The sequence below is a fragment of the Salminus brasiliensis genome, chromosome 14 (genome assembly GCF_030463535.1).
Source record: "Salminus brasiliensis chromosome 14, fSalBra1.hap2, whole genome shotgun sequence".
In the NCBI taxonomy this organism is placed as follows: domain Eukaryota; kingdom Metazoa; phylum Chordata; class Actinopteri; order Characiformes; family Bryconidae; genus Salminus; species Salminus brasiliensis.
In genome coordinates this window covers 12,911,373-12,928,693 of record NC_132891.1, presented here as the reverse complement: position 1 = coordinate 12,928,693, position 17,321 = coordinate 12,911,373, and the positions used below count along the sequence as shown (strand labels likewise).

The following is a 17,321-nucleotide window of genomic DNA, read 5'->3' as shown; positions in this document are numbered from 1 at the left end:
CCCGTGTAAAGCTAGGTAAAAGTCTTACACTGTAAGTGTAACATTCATGTGAAGTGTAGAGTATTATGGTCTCCTTATTGACTTGTGTGTAGTAGTGTCTAAGCATAGAAGTATTTTTGAATTTTTAGCCTATTCAAACAAGCTGAGGTTTTTCCTGGATAAATAGCAAAGCACTTTTGTACTCTGGAGAACTGTGGTGTTGACAGGGCAGATTTCAGAGAAGGATCAGAAAAGAGAAGCTGTTTTACTGCACATGTTGAAACAACTTGATTCATTCATCCATGACTAACATTACATTCTTCACTGTATTGTCTTGTTTCACTTAAATTTAAACCGCTTTCATACTACTGGCAGTTACTCTCTACATCATCCTTTAGAACAGTCACCTGTACTTGCTAGCTGAATAGTACCTACCTGAACTTACTGCTACTCTACACTCTGTTTAGGCACAAGAGGCAGATGACAAAACCAGGCTGTTCTACCTCAGCATACACTCCTGAACTCCCTGTTTTACTCTTCATTTACAAGCCGAGAACATCGCCGCTGTACATATTTATTCCATTTCCTGTTAGTATACAACCTTATACAAGCATTTGCACATGCACATATTTGTATATTTTTGTTTTTACTGTATTCATTGTCTTTGTACTTCTCATGACTTGTGTTTTGTTCTTGCACTATTGTATGCTCTACCTATTCTGCACCAGAGACTTAGCCTAACAGTGTTTCATTGTGCTGTACAAGCCTGCATTAGTATAATGACAATAAAGTTGAACTGAATTAAGTAGAATAGTATCTTTGTTTGAATCAACATGTCTTACCTGTGGTTTTTGCGTCTGTACCTGGTCAGTCTCTATGGCTCGAATGTGTACAAATGATTTCCCCTTCAGTAAACATCCAGTGTGATGATACTGTTTACACGGTTTGGACGTTTACTTCCCCATTCCGTTCACCTGAGAAGAACACAAAAAAACAGCTCCTCTAAAACCCTTCCTCTCACTGCTGCGGCACAAAATGACACTATTGTGTTTTGTGTGAACACAGATTAAATAAAACATAAAGACCTTAAACATGATCATAAGCAATATATGGGTCAGATTGCGGGATCACAGTTTTCAGATGGTCCAATCTTTTCTTCTGTACAAGGAGTCTGATATTTAACTGGATTTTGCTTGTGGCTTTTCAGTGTTTAGGAAACAAGAGGTAACCAAGATCACTTAAGATTGGCTGGGTTAATAAAAAAAGTGGTCTAAATGGTCTTTCAGGTTTACCCAAAGTGTGGCTGAATCTAGATGTAGGTGTTCTAGGTAAAAAAAAATAAAAATATATATAATCAATCTACGGCGATGGTCGTTGGTTGGTGTGGCGCAACAGATAACACCACTACCTGCCAGTGAGCTACCACACCACGTGGGAGACTGGGGTTTGATTCCCAGTCTGGGTGACTGTGCTGCGCTACACCAATAAGAGTCCTTGGGCAAGACTCCTAACACTACATTGGCCCACCTCTGTAATACCAGTAACCTTGTAAGTTGCTCTGGATAAGAGCGTCAGCTAAATGCCATAAATGTAAATGTCGTGGTGGTCTCGAAACGAGGTGTGTTCAGGAAATTTTTTGGCGTATTGCCAGACAGAAGTGCGCCACTGACCGCAAACAACCTAGGCAGACGCTTGTTGCGCACACATGGACACGCAGATGTCCCTGTGCACAAATCTTTAGCGCGTGCCAGTTGGCAGCTATGCAAACTTTTATAAGAATAATAAACCGAATACTAAATATAGCTACATTTTTCTAGAGGCGAGGCGCTAGCAAGCCTTCCCAGACCACGTGATGCGATACGCCATTGAAGTCAGACCGCACCTGGCTCTTAAAGGGAATGGCAAGTGATCATTGCACGTTACGCCCAAAACACACCTATGAATAATTAAGAGACTTAGTACATGCCCGGCGTTACGATAGCAAAGACACACAGACGCGCCCTAAATCGTGCGGTGCGGTGCGGTGCGGTGCGGTGCGGTGCGGTGCGGTGCGGTTGCACCACAGCAACCATTAGCTCATTAGGCCAGATAACAGTAGCCGGTCCAAAACACAAAGGCCAACAGCAGGGCCTTTACTTCAATCGCCGACATCAGGCCAACCAATCACAGCACGCCGTCGCCCCCAATCAGGGGCCGCACCTGAAAAGGATTAGCTTTGCGTTTCCGAATTTCTCACATTTAAAGGTGATGGTGAAGCTTAAGTGTAAACTGTAGCCAATCCTGTCACACGTGAGTTTATTAAGGCTTTGTCAAGCTAGAGGAGAGGAGAAGAATGAGGCTGATATAACACCTTTATCCTCACGACCTGATCGCTGCGTCTTTCTGACTGGCTGGTCAAGACCCGCTGCTCAAGATTGGCAAACCTGCGTCGATAAAAGCACACGATCGTACCTGTGCTGAAAGCAGCGAGGGATGTTTCAGCAGTATGGCTGAATGCGATGTCAGTGGTTATACTGAATCAGGTTGGTCCCATAAACTGTTTCACGAATGTCCAGGAATTCACTTTTTTTAGTTGTGGCAGTTTCCCCCCCCCCCCTTTTTTTTCCTGTTAGAGCCTCAGAAATCCGAAACAAAAGAATTTGGCAGATGGAAAACTCAGTGGGGCTCCAGGCCATGTCAAGTGGCAACTGTCCGTCCGATGGCGAGAAACGGGGACTCTGAAACAAGTAAATCCCACAGCTGTGTGCACTTCACTTTACCACTGCAGCTTTAGCTGGATGGACAGCTTTCTCATTGGTGGTTTGTCGGGTTGTAGGTGGGCTACACGCTGCTCGCTCATCTTCACCAGCCCACCCGTCCAGTCAGCTCAACAGTTCATCTCCACGTGCTTCACACCCAGTGTTCATTACTCAATCCAGGTTAGTGTGTGCCTGTCACATTTTTAAAAAGTGACTGAAAGTGCTTCACTTTCAGTTATTCTGGTCATCCTGAAGTTATTATATTTTATGTATATATAATTGTGTGTATGTCACAACTAGATGTGCTTTTTATTTATTAATAAATTAAATTATTAATTTAAAAAAATATTTTAAAGGCAAGTGGACCGTCTGCAACAGCAGCCCTTCTCCTTTGATCAACGTGACTCCTTGCAAAGAGTCGCCCGTGAGATGAGGCTGGATCAGCTGAGGGAGGAAAGCCTCCTGGTAATGGCTTCTCTATCAATCTGCTCATTCAATCTATTTACCATTCCTGCTTCTTTCAGAGTTACTCATTCTCCCCCCCCTCCCCTTTTTTTTTTTTTTGGTCAAAGGATTCCAGATTCAGAGCTAACCCAGTGAGAAGGTACAAGCCACTGGTGCTGAAGCAGAGCACGCGTCCACTGACCGTCCCTCGATCCCCTTTCACTCGTATGAGACGTGCAAACACGTAGTCTTTTGTTAAAGTCTAATTATTGTCAGTTTTATGTGGATGTTTTTGTATTTGTCTAAGAGGCGACTTATTTATGTCTCATTTGAAACATAGCTGAAGGCTAATCCTACAGAGATTTAATCCTTGTCTTGCCTGGGCTATGTGGTGTTCTTAATGGAAACTCTGTATTGAAAGGAAAGTGTAGTTGGTTTCCTCTGATGGGCTTTTCCCCTGTCTGAGGGGAACCAACCCCTAATGTGATCATTTGGAATGATGTTTTAGATCTTTTTGGTGTAGTTGGATTTGTGTCTTGGTCATGGTCCTGGAGTGTTTTCTTGTTGCTCACTTAAGAGGTCAAAAGCTTGCAATTATGCATCAATAAATATGGGAACTTTAATGTAAACCGTGTGGGCACTTGATTATTTCTTGACTCAAAAGACCACAATGTTGAAACCAAAGCTTTATCTGTCTTTTACTACGTCACCACTTGAATATGGTAGTTTTCATGATTGACTGACTGATGGAAGTGATCCTAAGTTATTTGGCGAGTCTTTACATTGACTTTCATTGAAAGCCCCCCCCCACCCCACTCTTTCTACTTTGTGTAGAATTTTCTGTAGTATCAGACACATGTGAACAGAAACTTCCATATTTCAATAAGGTTTACTTGGGGTTTTATTATTTGACCATATGAGTGTTAGAACTTCATTATCCAATGCCCTAAAATTATTCAAGTGAAATGTGCTAGTGTCTATTCACAGCATGATCAGCTTGAGTGAACAAGCTTACTTCCCTGCCTGCATGCAGTAATTCTGAATGACTCTGTGCGACTAACTAAAATCCTTTGTCCAGAGCTTGTTACAAAGAAAGCTTCCACTCACCACTGCTACTAAGGGTAGTATGAGTTGCAGTGGCCATACTGTGCACCAGAATACCCTTTGACTCAGTTCAATTTCCATGCAGTGTTTGCAGTTTCTCTCCTTGGTCGCTCATTTAAAAGGAGCCTGTGCTTAGCTGTGCTCTGATATGTCAGTGGCTAGGAAAAGACCTGATTATCTGCAATGGTTTTGGTGTTCTCTGAAAAAATTGTGAAACCTGTAAGTACAAGTTAACTTGCATAAGAACAGATTTGTGTGTTTTCCCTGTTAAGCCATTATGAGAGTCCCTGACTTTTTATTTATTTATTTTAAATACAGATTGTAACCCTGTTAGTGTTAGAACTTGTAATTTGTCAAGTGGGAAGTTAAACTCCTGCAATATGGTCGTTCTGCAGTTGTGCCCTGCTTTCAGACCAGATGGATGTGACTTTCAGATAAGCTGTATTCACAACCTATTCAGGAGTGGAAGTGCTGATCTAGAATTAGTTTTTTAAGAGGGTTGACTGGTTTGTGTTGACAAACCCAACACTGTGTGCAGTTAATTTGAAAGGAAGCAGGAAGTTTAGTTTGTTAATGGAGAAGTATCAGTAACTGTTCTAGTGGAACGCTGACTGACTGACGAAATGACCACTTTCTCTGACTGTGAAAACACCACCAGATCTCTGACGTTACAGAACACTAACTCTAAGCTCTACGGACAGTCTCTGTCCAAGCTATAATCTAATTTAAAATATACCATGTCTCAAAAACCTGTTTATGAACAGAGTCAACTATTTCTTAGTAAAACATTTACTGGATTAATGATGTACAGCAGTTCTCACTAAACGCACGCTGACGTTACTATTTGGGAGGCTCTGCCTCTGAGCTTGACTATGTTTTCCTGCCCCTCCCTGAAGCAAGATTCTGATTGGTTTGGCCTCAGAGTTTGACCAGAGAGGTTGGTGTGACTCTCTGTTGTCCCACCTCCAGTTGTTCTGCTGCGGGGTTTGACTCAGTGTTTGTCTCACTGTTTGTGCCATAGTGGTTCTCTGGTCGTAGTCTGTATGGTTCGTGACCTATAGGCCAGCATCACTCCCACTCCCACTTCGCTTCCAGAACCACTGTGATTTTAATGGAAAAGTCTACAGTCCACAGCTGGAATTTATATTGCAAGCTTCCAAGCTACATTAACTATTTAGCACCAACTTATGGTAAAAACTGCCAATTTTAATTTGGGATTTTAAAGCATATTTATTATCACTTGCATCTTACAGTGAGTAAATGCATGTTTAAGGTGTTATGGCTAGATATGAGTCAAATGTATTTGGTCTATGTAGTCTGCAATCAGCTAAAACTAGCATATAAATTTTGTTTTAAACATTTTTACTTAGTGGAAAGGCCTCCAAAACAATACTGTAACTTTGAAGAAGATCTTAAATAAGTTAATCTTTAAAATTAATCTTAAAAATTTGATCCAAAAAAAAAAAAAAGGATACACAAAAACACATCATTCAACTTCTCATGTAGCTTTAAGGCCAAGCAGTGATCCAGTCATTTAACATTGGATATTCATTAAGAAATAACTTGATCTACTAAGTGTGTGTGTGTTTAAGGGTCATGGTCTACATTTTAATGAACTGCAACATAAAACACAGAAAAGTAGCACAGATCCTATCTAAACATCTATCCATTCATCCTCTTATCACTTACCCCTAAAATGGCCAATTCATCTACCATTTGTATTTCTGGGAGCTCTAAAAACACAGAGCAGCTGGAGGAAACCCATGCAGACATGAGAACACATCAAACTCCTCCAAGACAGAGACCAGAGCAAGGATCGATCCTACAACCCGAACTGCAGCTGTGTAGCGCAGTGAGAATAGTGTGAAATAGGGTTTCTTATTTCATTTCAAGACTGTATAACTGTTCTGTCTAAATAAGATGATTAGATCTAGTCAGCTGACATACACTGAAAATGCACATTGCTGCACACACTGCACACACCAGGGAGGTAGTGTTTAATTAAACCAATGAAACATTCTCCGTATTACAGCACATGAATGATCGCTCTGTCACAAACAATGTGAAACATGTAAAATTATCAGGTATATTAAAATGCATACTATGCATCTTACTATCGAGCACAACCCATCGATAAAGAGAATACCCGTATCATAGACTTCTTAGGGTTTATCTAGTAAGAACAATTTAACATTCCTGGTCAAGTCTGGACAGTTGAAAGCTGTAACACTCAGCAGGTGGCAATAATTACAGTTAGATTTCTATTCATATCACAGTGAATTAAATTCATCTATATGCATATTTATTTTAATTAGTTAATAAAAAGATTACGTCTCATTTACCCATTTCTTCCTAAAATGTTCTTAGATTTGTTCTTGAAAAATGATTGTTAGCAGCTAGGCTCCTCAAATGATAGATACTACTGTCCTCGTAAATTGAACCAGCCCAAGTTAGAAAACACTGGTGAATGCCAGAATCTTGGTGAAAACTGTGTTATTGGTTTTTAAGACATTACTTATTAAGAACGATTGGTGAATGAGGCCCAATGTCATTTTGAGTGCCCTTCCTACATTCAATACTGTCATAACAGTCAAACATCTGCTAATCATCATTTTTCTTGCTACAATATATGATGTTTCGATCTTCAGAAAGTTTAAGTGAAGTCACTTACTGTGATATGTATTATATCAGCTCAGAGTCAGATTTACTGGCAACCTTAGCAAACACCCATAGGAATCACCCAGTTATAATCTAGCATTCACATGGAATACCATAGTAACTGCCTAGCAACACTCTAACAACCACCTGAAACAATACAGCATCTGCCTAGCAACACATTAATAATCACCTGAGATACCTTAGTAACCACCTGCAACCACTGCAATCAGCTAGCAAACACCCTTGCAACCACCCAAGATATCATACATAAAAACCTCGTAGCAACACCTTAGCAACCACCTGGAACAGCATGTCCAACTACTAACAACCATGTGATGTACCATAGCAACTAACCAACAAAACACTCGTGATACCAGGGAATAACATCAGTTGCACAATTGGTCCAATTGTTTTTTTCAGGAAATGCACTTGTGTATGTTATTTTTGCATTATTATTGCTGTTGTCTAGCTCTCTGTAGCACAGGGGGGGATGTGGAACAGCAACAATTGTCTATAATTACATAATTTCTTATGGAATTATATACATTAAAAACATAGGTTTGCACACATTACAGAACACATACATCATTCATTACTGAGACAATCAAAGCCACACCTGAAGATCAATCAAGAACATTACTAGATATTAAATAGCTTCAACTGGTAAAACACAACACAACAATGCTAGCTATTAAAATAAATTAGTTATAAAATAAAATAATAAAGTTACTGCAGTGTACCTGAACAATATTTTTCTTATATCAATCCAGACTTTTTTTAGATTGCAAAAAGGCCAGTAGAATACACACACTAATCTGCATTTCTCATGAACAACAAAGTATTCTGTTCATCTCTTGCAAAAATACTTGGTCTCTCTTTACACGGATGGTCTATTATAGACGCTTCGTAGATGCTTACCTGACATTCAACTGATATTCAAATGAATTTGTGTTAAGTCCAACTAAACCCTAAGCTGAATGTAAATAATTGTCTATTGAATGTAACCCTGCACTTCACCTTAACCTAAATCTTAAATCTAACCCTAACCTAATCCTTAAAGGGTAAGGTTGGGGCTAACACACCTAACCCTAACCAAAACCTTTAAACTAACCCTAAGTTAACCATTAACGAGTAAGGGTAAGGTTAGGGTTAGGGTAAGGGTTAGGTGTAGGGTTACATTCAGTAGATCATTTACATTCAGTTCAGTTGCATGTCAGTTGAATGCCAGGTGAGCATCTACGAGGCTACAATGAACCATCCAAGTGAAGTGATATTAATTGTTTTAAAAAAATGTTTTAATGTGCATTATCTACAAACGACATCCACAGTACATTTCACAGCAATAAAGTACACCATACATTATTAGTAATGTTATTTAGTTTAAACTCGTTAACTCCAAAGTAAGGAAACATCAATTTGAAGCTTTCTCCATCCTAGAAAGCTACATTCAAAAGGTAGAAGAAAAATCAGAATGGCAGAGGCAAACAATTCAGTGAACTAATTCCAAGGACTGGCAGTGATATCATTCTCCATAATGTGCAGAGATGCAACTACCAGTTGCTGGAATTTAATATCATCTAAAACTTGCATATTCAAGGTTTCAGTACTTTAGAAATTGTTGTTTTAAACAATCTGCTGCAAAAATAGAAGCATCAAGGCAACCCATTGTTTTATGCCTGATGAATGTCATTTATACAGTATCATGCTGTGACCTGTAAGCAATCAAGTATGTACGTTGATGAGTGTCTTCTGAATGAAGATATGGCACGCATACCACCCCCTAATGTTTTTCAGTGGACCAAACCAGTACATCCACCAATATTAAGAGGACATTTCTTGTTAGTTGAGTATGGCCACCTCCTGGTGCTTCCTCCACCAGATTAACCTGGGTAGAGACTGCCTCACCTCCTGGTTGCGAAGTCCATAAATCAGCGGGTTGATGCATGGAGGCACCTGCAGAAGAACCAGCAGCATGATGTGCAGAGTTCCAGCAGGGGTCCATCCTGGAGAGTCCATCAGCATGGAGGCCATGGTCTCAGTGCCCTCCAGCTCCCACAGAGCATCCGTCACGATCTTCAGGAGCACGGGGAGCAGCTGCAGCAGGAACATGGAGCAGTAGAAGAGCACTGTGTTGCGTGCCCTGCGATTCACCTGCTGGAAGGGCTGCACTGCGTTGCGAGCCTCCTGGTATATGCGAAAGTAGGAGAACGAATAGGAAAGGATGCAGAGCATGGTCAGTGTGAAGCCGCTCACCTTCCGAAAGATGGCCACGGCACGGGGGAAGCCCAGGTGGACCTCCAGGGTGTCCGGCTCGCACAGGAGCCCCGTGGTAGACTGGCCAACCAATGCAGCCTCGTGCCCTGCACTCATGAGGAGCACGTTGATGGTTGATATTGTCAGCGAAAGCAGCCAGGTAAGCCCAATGATGAGGTGGAGACGTTTGGAGGTGAGGATGTGGAGGTAGTAGATGGCCTGGCATACGTACAGGTATCGCTCCAGCGCCATGCAGGTGATGGTGAGGATGGTGCAAAAGATGCACATGGTGTTGAGAAAGTACTGAATGAGGCACCAGATGCCGTACGGTAAGGTGCGCCTCATCAGCAGGCAGGTGATGATGGTGGGACCCTGGCTCAGGATGAGAAGGAGGTCGCTTAGGATGAGGTTCTTGAGCAAGGTGAAGCGTGGCTCCCAGGACAGGTCCTCGGAGCGGCCGAGGCCAAGCAGAGCGCATACGTTCACCAGCAGGGAGAAGACGATTAGTGCCACAAAGATCAAAACCAGCAAATGGACTGCTGTTTCTGAAGGGAGGATGGAGGTGAAGAGGCAGTGTCCATGCTCCAGCCCAGGCAAACTTGCAAAAGAGGTGGTGTTGATGGTCTCCAGCAGGCTGGGACACGTCTCGTTGCGGTTTAAAGCCATGCCATGATCCTTCTCAAACGTTTCGGTCCCTGACTGTAGCGCGACTCAGCAGGTAAAGGGAGAGATGCTGAGCGGAGTGGCGATCCCTCCTCCCTCCATTGCGCTTGGTTCTGCAGCTGTGCTCTCGCTCAGGAGCGCGTGAGTTTTTAAAACTGGATTTAATTATTTATTTGGCGCAAAATTACAGATCTGTCATTGATGTGGGTGGAGCTTACAAACCACCCAAACCACATTTAATGCTTCGGGGGTACATATGGGTTTTTATGCGATACGACGTGGCTTTTATGTATTAGTTAGTGAGTTTAGTAATTAGTTCATTCAGAAGAAAGGAAGCACCTCTGCAGGGTCGTATTTTTAAATTATGCTCTAATGTACAGAAAAAGGCTTGTTTTTGGAACCATGGATTATCCACTCCTGCACCTGCGCATGCATTATAAAGGAACCTCCAATTTTCCCATTTTTAGAATAGCTTTTTTTGCCTCAGTACAATCTTTTGAAGAAGCAGGGATGCCAGAAAGATTTAAATGTAGAGGCTGAAACCGACACGATAGCTGCCAGAGCTGATAAACCAGTGACTCCTGTGCTGCTGACCGGTGGGTGATAAGCTTTGCACCTGCTTTCTGCGCATCACCGAGGAAAAGGGACGCAGTTCTGTCCATTCTGTGGAAAGTGAGTATTGCGGTATGATCTTCCTACAGATATGCATTTTCCCAAACCCTCTCTTCTGCAGTTCTGCTGTTCACGGATTCTAAACTGGTGTAGTGTGACATACAATGGCAATAAAGGCAGGCTGGGCTAATGTATCAGCGCGTTACTAGACGCGTAAATGTCACGTCTCTGGTGTGAGGTATGGCTGATTATCACAGGATTAGCTAACTTGATTTGATCCGAGTCTAAACATGTGTGATAGAAGGAACACTGGAGAAGAGGCTACTTTCTACATTTGCTTTGTATGTAACTATTAAGTATTAATTTGTTTTTAACGATGAAGATCAAACACTGGTGAAAGAAGAAGTGTTTCCAAAGAGCTCCCTGAATTCCAGCCTGATACTGTAATAAGATGGCACCGCTGCAAAAACTCAGTTGGTGAAATGTCTGCCCTCCTAGATATTCCAGCCTCAGCTGTGGGTGGTATTATTGACAGGTGGAAGCGTTTAGGAACCACAGCACACTCGCAGACCACGTAAAGTTGCAGAGCAGGGTCAGTGAGTGCTGAAGCGCATAGTGCTTAAAGGTCTCCAACGCTCTTCTGACTCAATAACTGCAGAGTTACAGACCTGCTGTTGGAACTGCAAAAGGGGACCAGCTTCATATTCATGCCTTTTTTGATTTCAGAAAAGCTCCTGAAGGTGTAATATGTAGATGTCCCAATACTTATGTCCAAAAATGTACAGTTTATTACTTTCTTTTCACTTTTTAGAAGAACTTTATTTGTCTTTGTTTTTTTTTAATATGTATTTAACACTGTTATATTTATTATTTACATTGCTACACTTTGTTTGAGTATCCCATGTCAGAATTTCTGTATTGTGAATAGTTAAATCTAAAGATGACACATTTCTTTAATATTTTAAGCAAGATTACTTTTTTTTATTTCTATCTGTTACAGTTTCAAAATAGGAAAGAAGTCAAAGGGCAGAAAGTAAAAGTGGCTACTCAGTATGCCCTTATGTAATGCAATACAAACAAGTCTCAGCATCTGAATCTATGATATAGAGTAACCTGTTGACTCTTAATTGTGGGTGTGTGAGCTGTGTGAGTTTAACAGCACTATTGACAGGAAGAAGGTAACAGAGATGGCAAAACCTACTCGGCAAGGTTGCATTAATTTCACAAAGACTTTAGTCACATTAATCTGACAGTTCACGGCATTGAAACAACGCAGCTCAGCCTTCGACTTAGTTTTACTCAGTTACGTGTGTTTGCTAAGTAATGTCAGAAAACTGATCAAAACTGACAACAAGTGATTTCATGTTTTTTTATTATTAAGTGCTGGATGCTTAATAAAAAAAACCAAGGTCTAATATTAAAAAAGAACATTTAATATTATTTTATTTTTGATTTTGATGAAATGCTGATTAAAATGTAATACTTTTTAAATGTTAAATGATAAAAGTATATATTTTGTGACACTCTTCTCAGCATAAATAAAGTGAACAGCCCACCAACCAGGAGGCCATGACCCCTACTGCTTAAGAGAACCATCCACTCCCTAAGGGTGTAATGTGTAGAGTAGGCTGATTTTATTCTTGGAAGTGGATTAGCTTATTTAAATTCTTATTCATAGTGTTTATTGGTTTTGCCTACGTACAATAAAATGTTTAAGATTAATAAAGTGATTCTAATATTCAGAGCCTCTTGCTAGAGGCAGGATTTATGGGAGTGTCTTTTTCAGATTATTTAAAGAGTTACTGACAGCTGTAGTTAAACATACACTACATTGACAAAAGTATTGGGACACACCTCTTAATCATGGAATTAAATTTAGTGTTTCACTTTAGTCAAATTATAAAATCAAGCACCTGGCCATGCAGTCTGCGTTCACAGACATTAAGAGAAAGAAAGAATAAGTGTTTCCAAAGAGCTCTCTGAATTCCAGCATGGTTCTGTAATCGGACGCCACTGTTGCCACAAGTCAGTTGATGAAATTTCTTCCCTCCTAGATATTCCAGCCTCAGCTGTGGGTGGTATTATTGACAAGTGGAAGCGTTTAGGAACCACAGCACACTCGCAGACCACGTAAAGTTGCAGAGTAGGGTCAGTGAGTGCTGAAGCGCATAGTGCTTAAAAGTCTCCAACGCTCTTCTGACTCAATAACTGCAGAGTTACAGACCTGCTGTTGCAGGTGCAAAGGGGAAACTCCATATTAATGCCTATGGATTTAGAAATGGATGTCATAAAAGCTCCTAAGTTTAAAGTGTAGGTGTCCCAATACTTTTGTCCAAATAATGTACAGTCCTACTGTTTTATTTCTTTCTTTTACATTTTAGAAGAATGTGTTTCAGTCTGATAATCAACATTTAACAATTTTGCATTCATGTCCTGACACTGTAGTCTTGGCCTAAGGTAAATTTCTACCATGTTTTAAGTAACCAATGTGCTTCAGATTGTTCTTTAAGCCTCATTTGAGGACCTTATTAGGTTCCTCAATGAACCATGTTTGTAATACAAATGTGTGTTCCGTTTCATCCACAAAGGTCCTCGTCCAGAGTTGATCACAAAAACAATCTTTACATGCATGTAATGATCGTTCTAAAAATGACATGAAACATGGAGTTCATATTAGCCCAGTCTTCAGGTGTGTAATGAAAATGGCTCAGACAATACTAATCCACTCGTGACCCAATCTCCTTTCTTCAGTGACTACAAAGTGTCCGGCGCTGTATGGATGTCGAGAAGGACATGGATTGTGGAGGGGGTTAGGGGAGGGCTCTCAGCTCCACTTCCCTTATTTAGTTTGAAACACGTCTCAAGTTGGTCTCCAGTCTCCAGCTGTTCCTCTCAAGAATATCTAAGAATAGAGTGAGGAAAAGAGGTGGAGTATAAGTGAGAGACACACAGTGAGAGTGAGTGAGTGAGTGAGTGAGTAAATGATTGAGTGAGTGATTGAGTAAGTGTGTGTTGTCCAGTTGGTGCTGTCAGTCACCCAAGCTTAAGCCACTCAAAGTGACTGTGGTTACACCAGTTCCTCAAGGAAAGGAGATGCCAGTGAATCAAGCCATGAAGTCACATCAACTGCTGCCTGAGTGCTGTAGGCCCACCGGCACATACACAGAGCTCCAAAACAACACTGAGGATAAAGAATAGGTAGTGATAAAAGGGCCCTATATATCAATGAGTGTCTTCCCTAAGACCAGCATTGTAGTGGTTCATATGCACAATGTATACCAACCAAGACTGTTGGTATATGCTTTCCATGGTTTTGCCTGATCTGGAAGACATGTGAATCCACATGCTAGTCAAGTCTTTATTTTGTATATTTACTGTAGTCATGAGCTACTGATCAGGCAAAACCAGAAAAGCAGATGAGAAAGAAAGTGAAAGAAGTGAACACATAGTATTAGTAATTAGTACACAATTAAGACACACCCTAAAACTTTCAGGAGAACTGCTAGTAGGGTTGCTGCAAAAGGCTAATCAACCCCCCCTTTTGACTGCAAAAGACCTGTGGAAAGGTGGTGGACTGTTCTACTGTGCAGCAACACCTGCAAAAATATGGCTTTCATATAAGAGTCATCAGAAGAAAACCCTTTCTGTGTCCTCATCACAGAATTCAGCGTTACAAGTTTTCAGAAGACAAGTGAAACAAGCCATCTGAAGGGTCTGTCACTAATCTGCGGATAGCTTGTAATAGAACTAGGGCCCTTTTACAAAGACGAGTGGGCAAAAATCACCCAAACAAGAATGGAAAGACTCTTAGCTGCTACAAGTGTTTACAAGCTGTGATACTTGCCAAAAGGCATGTTACTAAGTATTAACCGTGCAGGGTGCCCAAACATTTGTTTAAAGCTTTAGGTAAAAGATGGAAATTCAAATATAATTTAGCTTAAAGAAACCAGGCTCCAAGTGGCTCAGCAGTATAATGCGCTACCACTGTGGTCGAGTTGACAAAATACCAAGACAAGCTGCCTTGCCATCATCGACTGGAGTCCGAGAGGGCACAATTGGCTGTGCTCTCTCAGGGCAGGTAGATGGTGCTCTCTCACCTCATTACTAATAAACAATGTTGGCCAGCACAGGCATCTGTGTTAAGCCTTACCATCCTAGTAGCATTACTAGTGCTAGGGGGAGCTGCTAACGGGTGAGTTAATTGGAATTACTCCTTTGGAAGAAAAAGGGAAATTGCTCTATTTGGCAGCAGTTACCTCCACCAAGCATGTTCTGTAGCTACAAATAAGTTTGTATCATTCCTCCCTGAAAATATGTTCCAGTTCATCATCAGGATTTCTGGGATGGCCTGTGCATAGCCCTTTTGGGTCAAGCCACTGCACAACACAAATTTAAGTTTATTCTGCTTTTGTTGGAGTAACTATCCCTACTGTGCAGGGAAGGCTTTCTGCTAGATTTTGGAGCATTGCTGGAAGGATTTGATTGTATTCAGCAACAAAAGCGAGGTCAGGATACTGGATGATCACCACCCCACCACATCCCCAACTCCCCAACACTTCCCAAAAGTTTAGAATGGAGCACCATCATTTCAGAGAACACAGCTCCACTGCTCCACAACAACATACGGAAGGCTTTATACCACACCTGGCATTAGGCATGGTGCCAATTTTTTTATCTGAAAATGACAATCATGTTGTGTGCTGCTGTAATTCATGAAGCAGCATTAGAAACATGTTCCGCCTATGCCAAATGATGCCATATCACGTCAGGGGAAAGCGAGCTCTCAGTTAGAGGCTGATTAACATGTGGCCTTTGCGGGCTGTGAGTTTCCCATCCATCTCCAGCTCACATTCAAAGCAAACATTAATGAGCTTATTACTAAACTACTATTCTTAAGCCTGCACATCCTTAGAGTGTGAACACAGTCCATGAGAGGTACACAACGTTGAGGTACCTGTAACCATTTCCTATTTTTGCTGCCTGTTCGTTTGATGGTGGCTTTCTAAATCATTGGTTAGGAAGTTGAATGCGTAAGAGATGGTCCTTTTATTTTGGTTCCAACACTAAGACTGGATTCTATTTGCAAAGCCAGTGAAACCCAATCTCAGGATCACTACAAGAAACTAGATACAGCATGAACATGGAAAGATGTAGAGATGGGGATTAATGACTCACAAATAGCTTCTTTGCTACGGGAATGAAAACATTATAAAAGCAGCAATGTCTTTTGAGTTGACGAGAAAAATGTAAACTCTAATTGAAATAGTTTCTGTTAATCAATTTTTGTGATGTCCTAAAAAAACACTATAAGCCTTTAACAAGAACCTAGAAAAAGGTATTGCTTTGTTGTACATAATATGTTGTCTTTCCCCTGTAGCTCTCCAATGTGCCTTAAATTCTTCACATTTAGTGTTTTCATGAAACATTCCCCACCAGAGTGTAATTCATGAAGACATTCTTTTGTCTCATGTCAAGGTTTTCATTAAACCGTTATGAAGCCCAAACTGCAGTTTAAGAAACTCATCATGAGCCAACTCTATAGACGGATAAAGTGATTGGCAGATAAGGTGAAGAAATACAAGCATCTGTGTAACGCCATAAATCTTACCCTTCTCCCATTGCATTGCATAAACACATGCATGTGTGTCATGGCTAGTGTCCATCTGCTACTGGAATCTCTGTTTATCCTCTGCTAAAATAACTCCTCTGTGCTCCCTCCCCCCTTCCTTTTTTTGATAAGTGGCATTGGGGGTGCTTGTCTTGTCCTTTATCTAAATATGGGGCAATGGAAGGTTCTCAAGAGAGGCAATGTATTAAAGTGGGATGCTGTAGAGGGGTGGTACCTTCGATACAACCCGGGCGGGCATTGGTCAATACATTCCTAGTCAAGACCTTCTAATCCAATCCTAAACTTTTTCAGAAAAAGGTAGACTTAGTGTGAGAATACTTATTGGGGGTCTGCGTGGCTCATTGCTTATCCGGACCCTTGTGGGGCACAAAGATCCTGATCTATTTGTCTTGTTCTCCTTTCGGACACACTGTGATCAGTGTAACAGGCCCTCACCATGGTAAGAGCGCTTGTCTGAACTGTCTGATCACTGATCAGTGGAGCTCATATCAATGGAAGAGAACATTTGGAGGAGCTTTTAGTGCCATTATGAGGATGTTTATTTCTGCTGAGACTGTTTTGAAGGCTGTCGGTGAATCGTACAAAAGTGTGTGTGCTGTTTATACAAGATGAGAGGATGATTGTCTGATTGTCTTAGGTTATATTAGATGCAAGAGAAGTTAGTGATGTAATGCTTGTTTGGTGTTCAGGGTAATAGTCTTCATAGCAGGCAATCTTTGCTGGGTGATATATTGCTGGAACACAGAAAATATTGATATATCAAAGTATTGTGATATTATATTTTGAAGTATGGTCTCGATTCTTAACATTACAGTATTAATAAATAACAGTTTTCATGTAAAGATTGGAGGCAGACAGTGGTTCCTGTTCCGGTTCCGGTTGTGTTTAAACCATGGCTGCTAAATAGCACCTTGCTTACAGTATCACAATATTTCAGACTGTGTGGAATCGTGACCTCTGTCTCAGGATATGTATCGTATCGCCAAGTTGTATCTGATTGTATTACTAGCTGAAGACCGAAGACTGTGCTATTTGTTGCCATTTTGATGAGAGAGGCTAGACATAGAACATGTTTGTTTTGGTGTTTCCGGTTGACACTTGTCTGTGGGTGGGTCATATTTACAGGGGATGGTAAGAGGGAAGTCAGGGGATAAATTGACATTGGATATTGATGTGAACATTTGCATCATGTTCTTTGGAGTGGTGTGAAACAGTGGTATGCTCTGTAATCCTTCCGTGTA

The 17,321-nt window shown here is 41.1% G+C and overlaps 1 protein-coding gene across 1 annotated transcript; it reads right to left on the bottom strand.

The window, feature by feature from the left end:
* Window positions 1-8,762: 8,762 nt before the first annotated feature.
* LOC140577456 (olfactory receptor 1G1) lies at window positions 8,763-9,842 on the bottom strand. Its single transcript, XM_072697442.1, has one exon. The coding sequence runs from the start codon at window positions 9,840-9,842 to the stop codon at window positions 8,763-8,765; it is 1,080 nt and encodes a 359-aa protein (XP_072553543.1).
* Window positions 9,843-17,321: the final 7,479 nt, after the last annotated feature.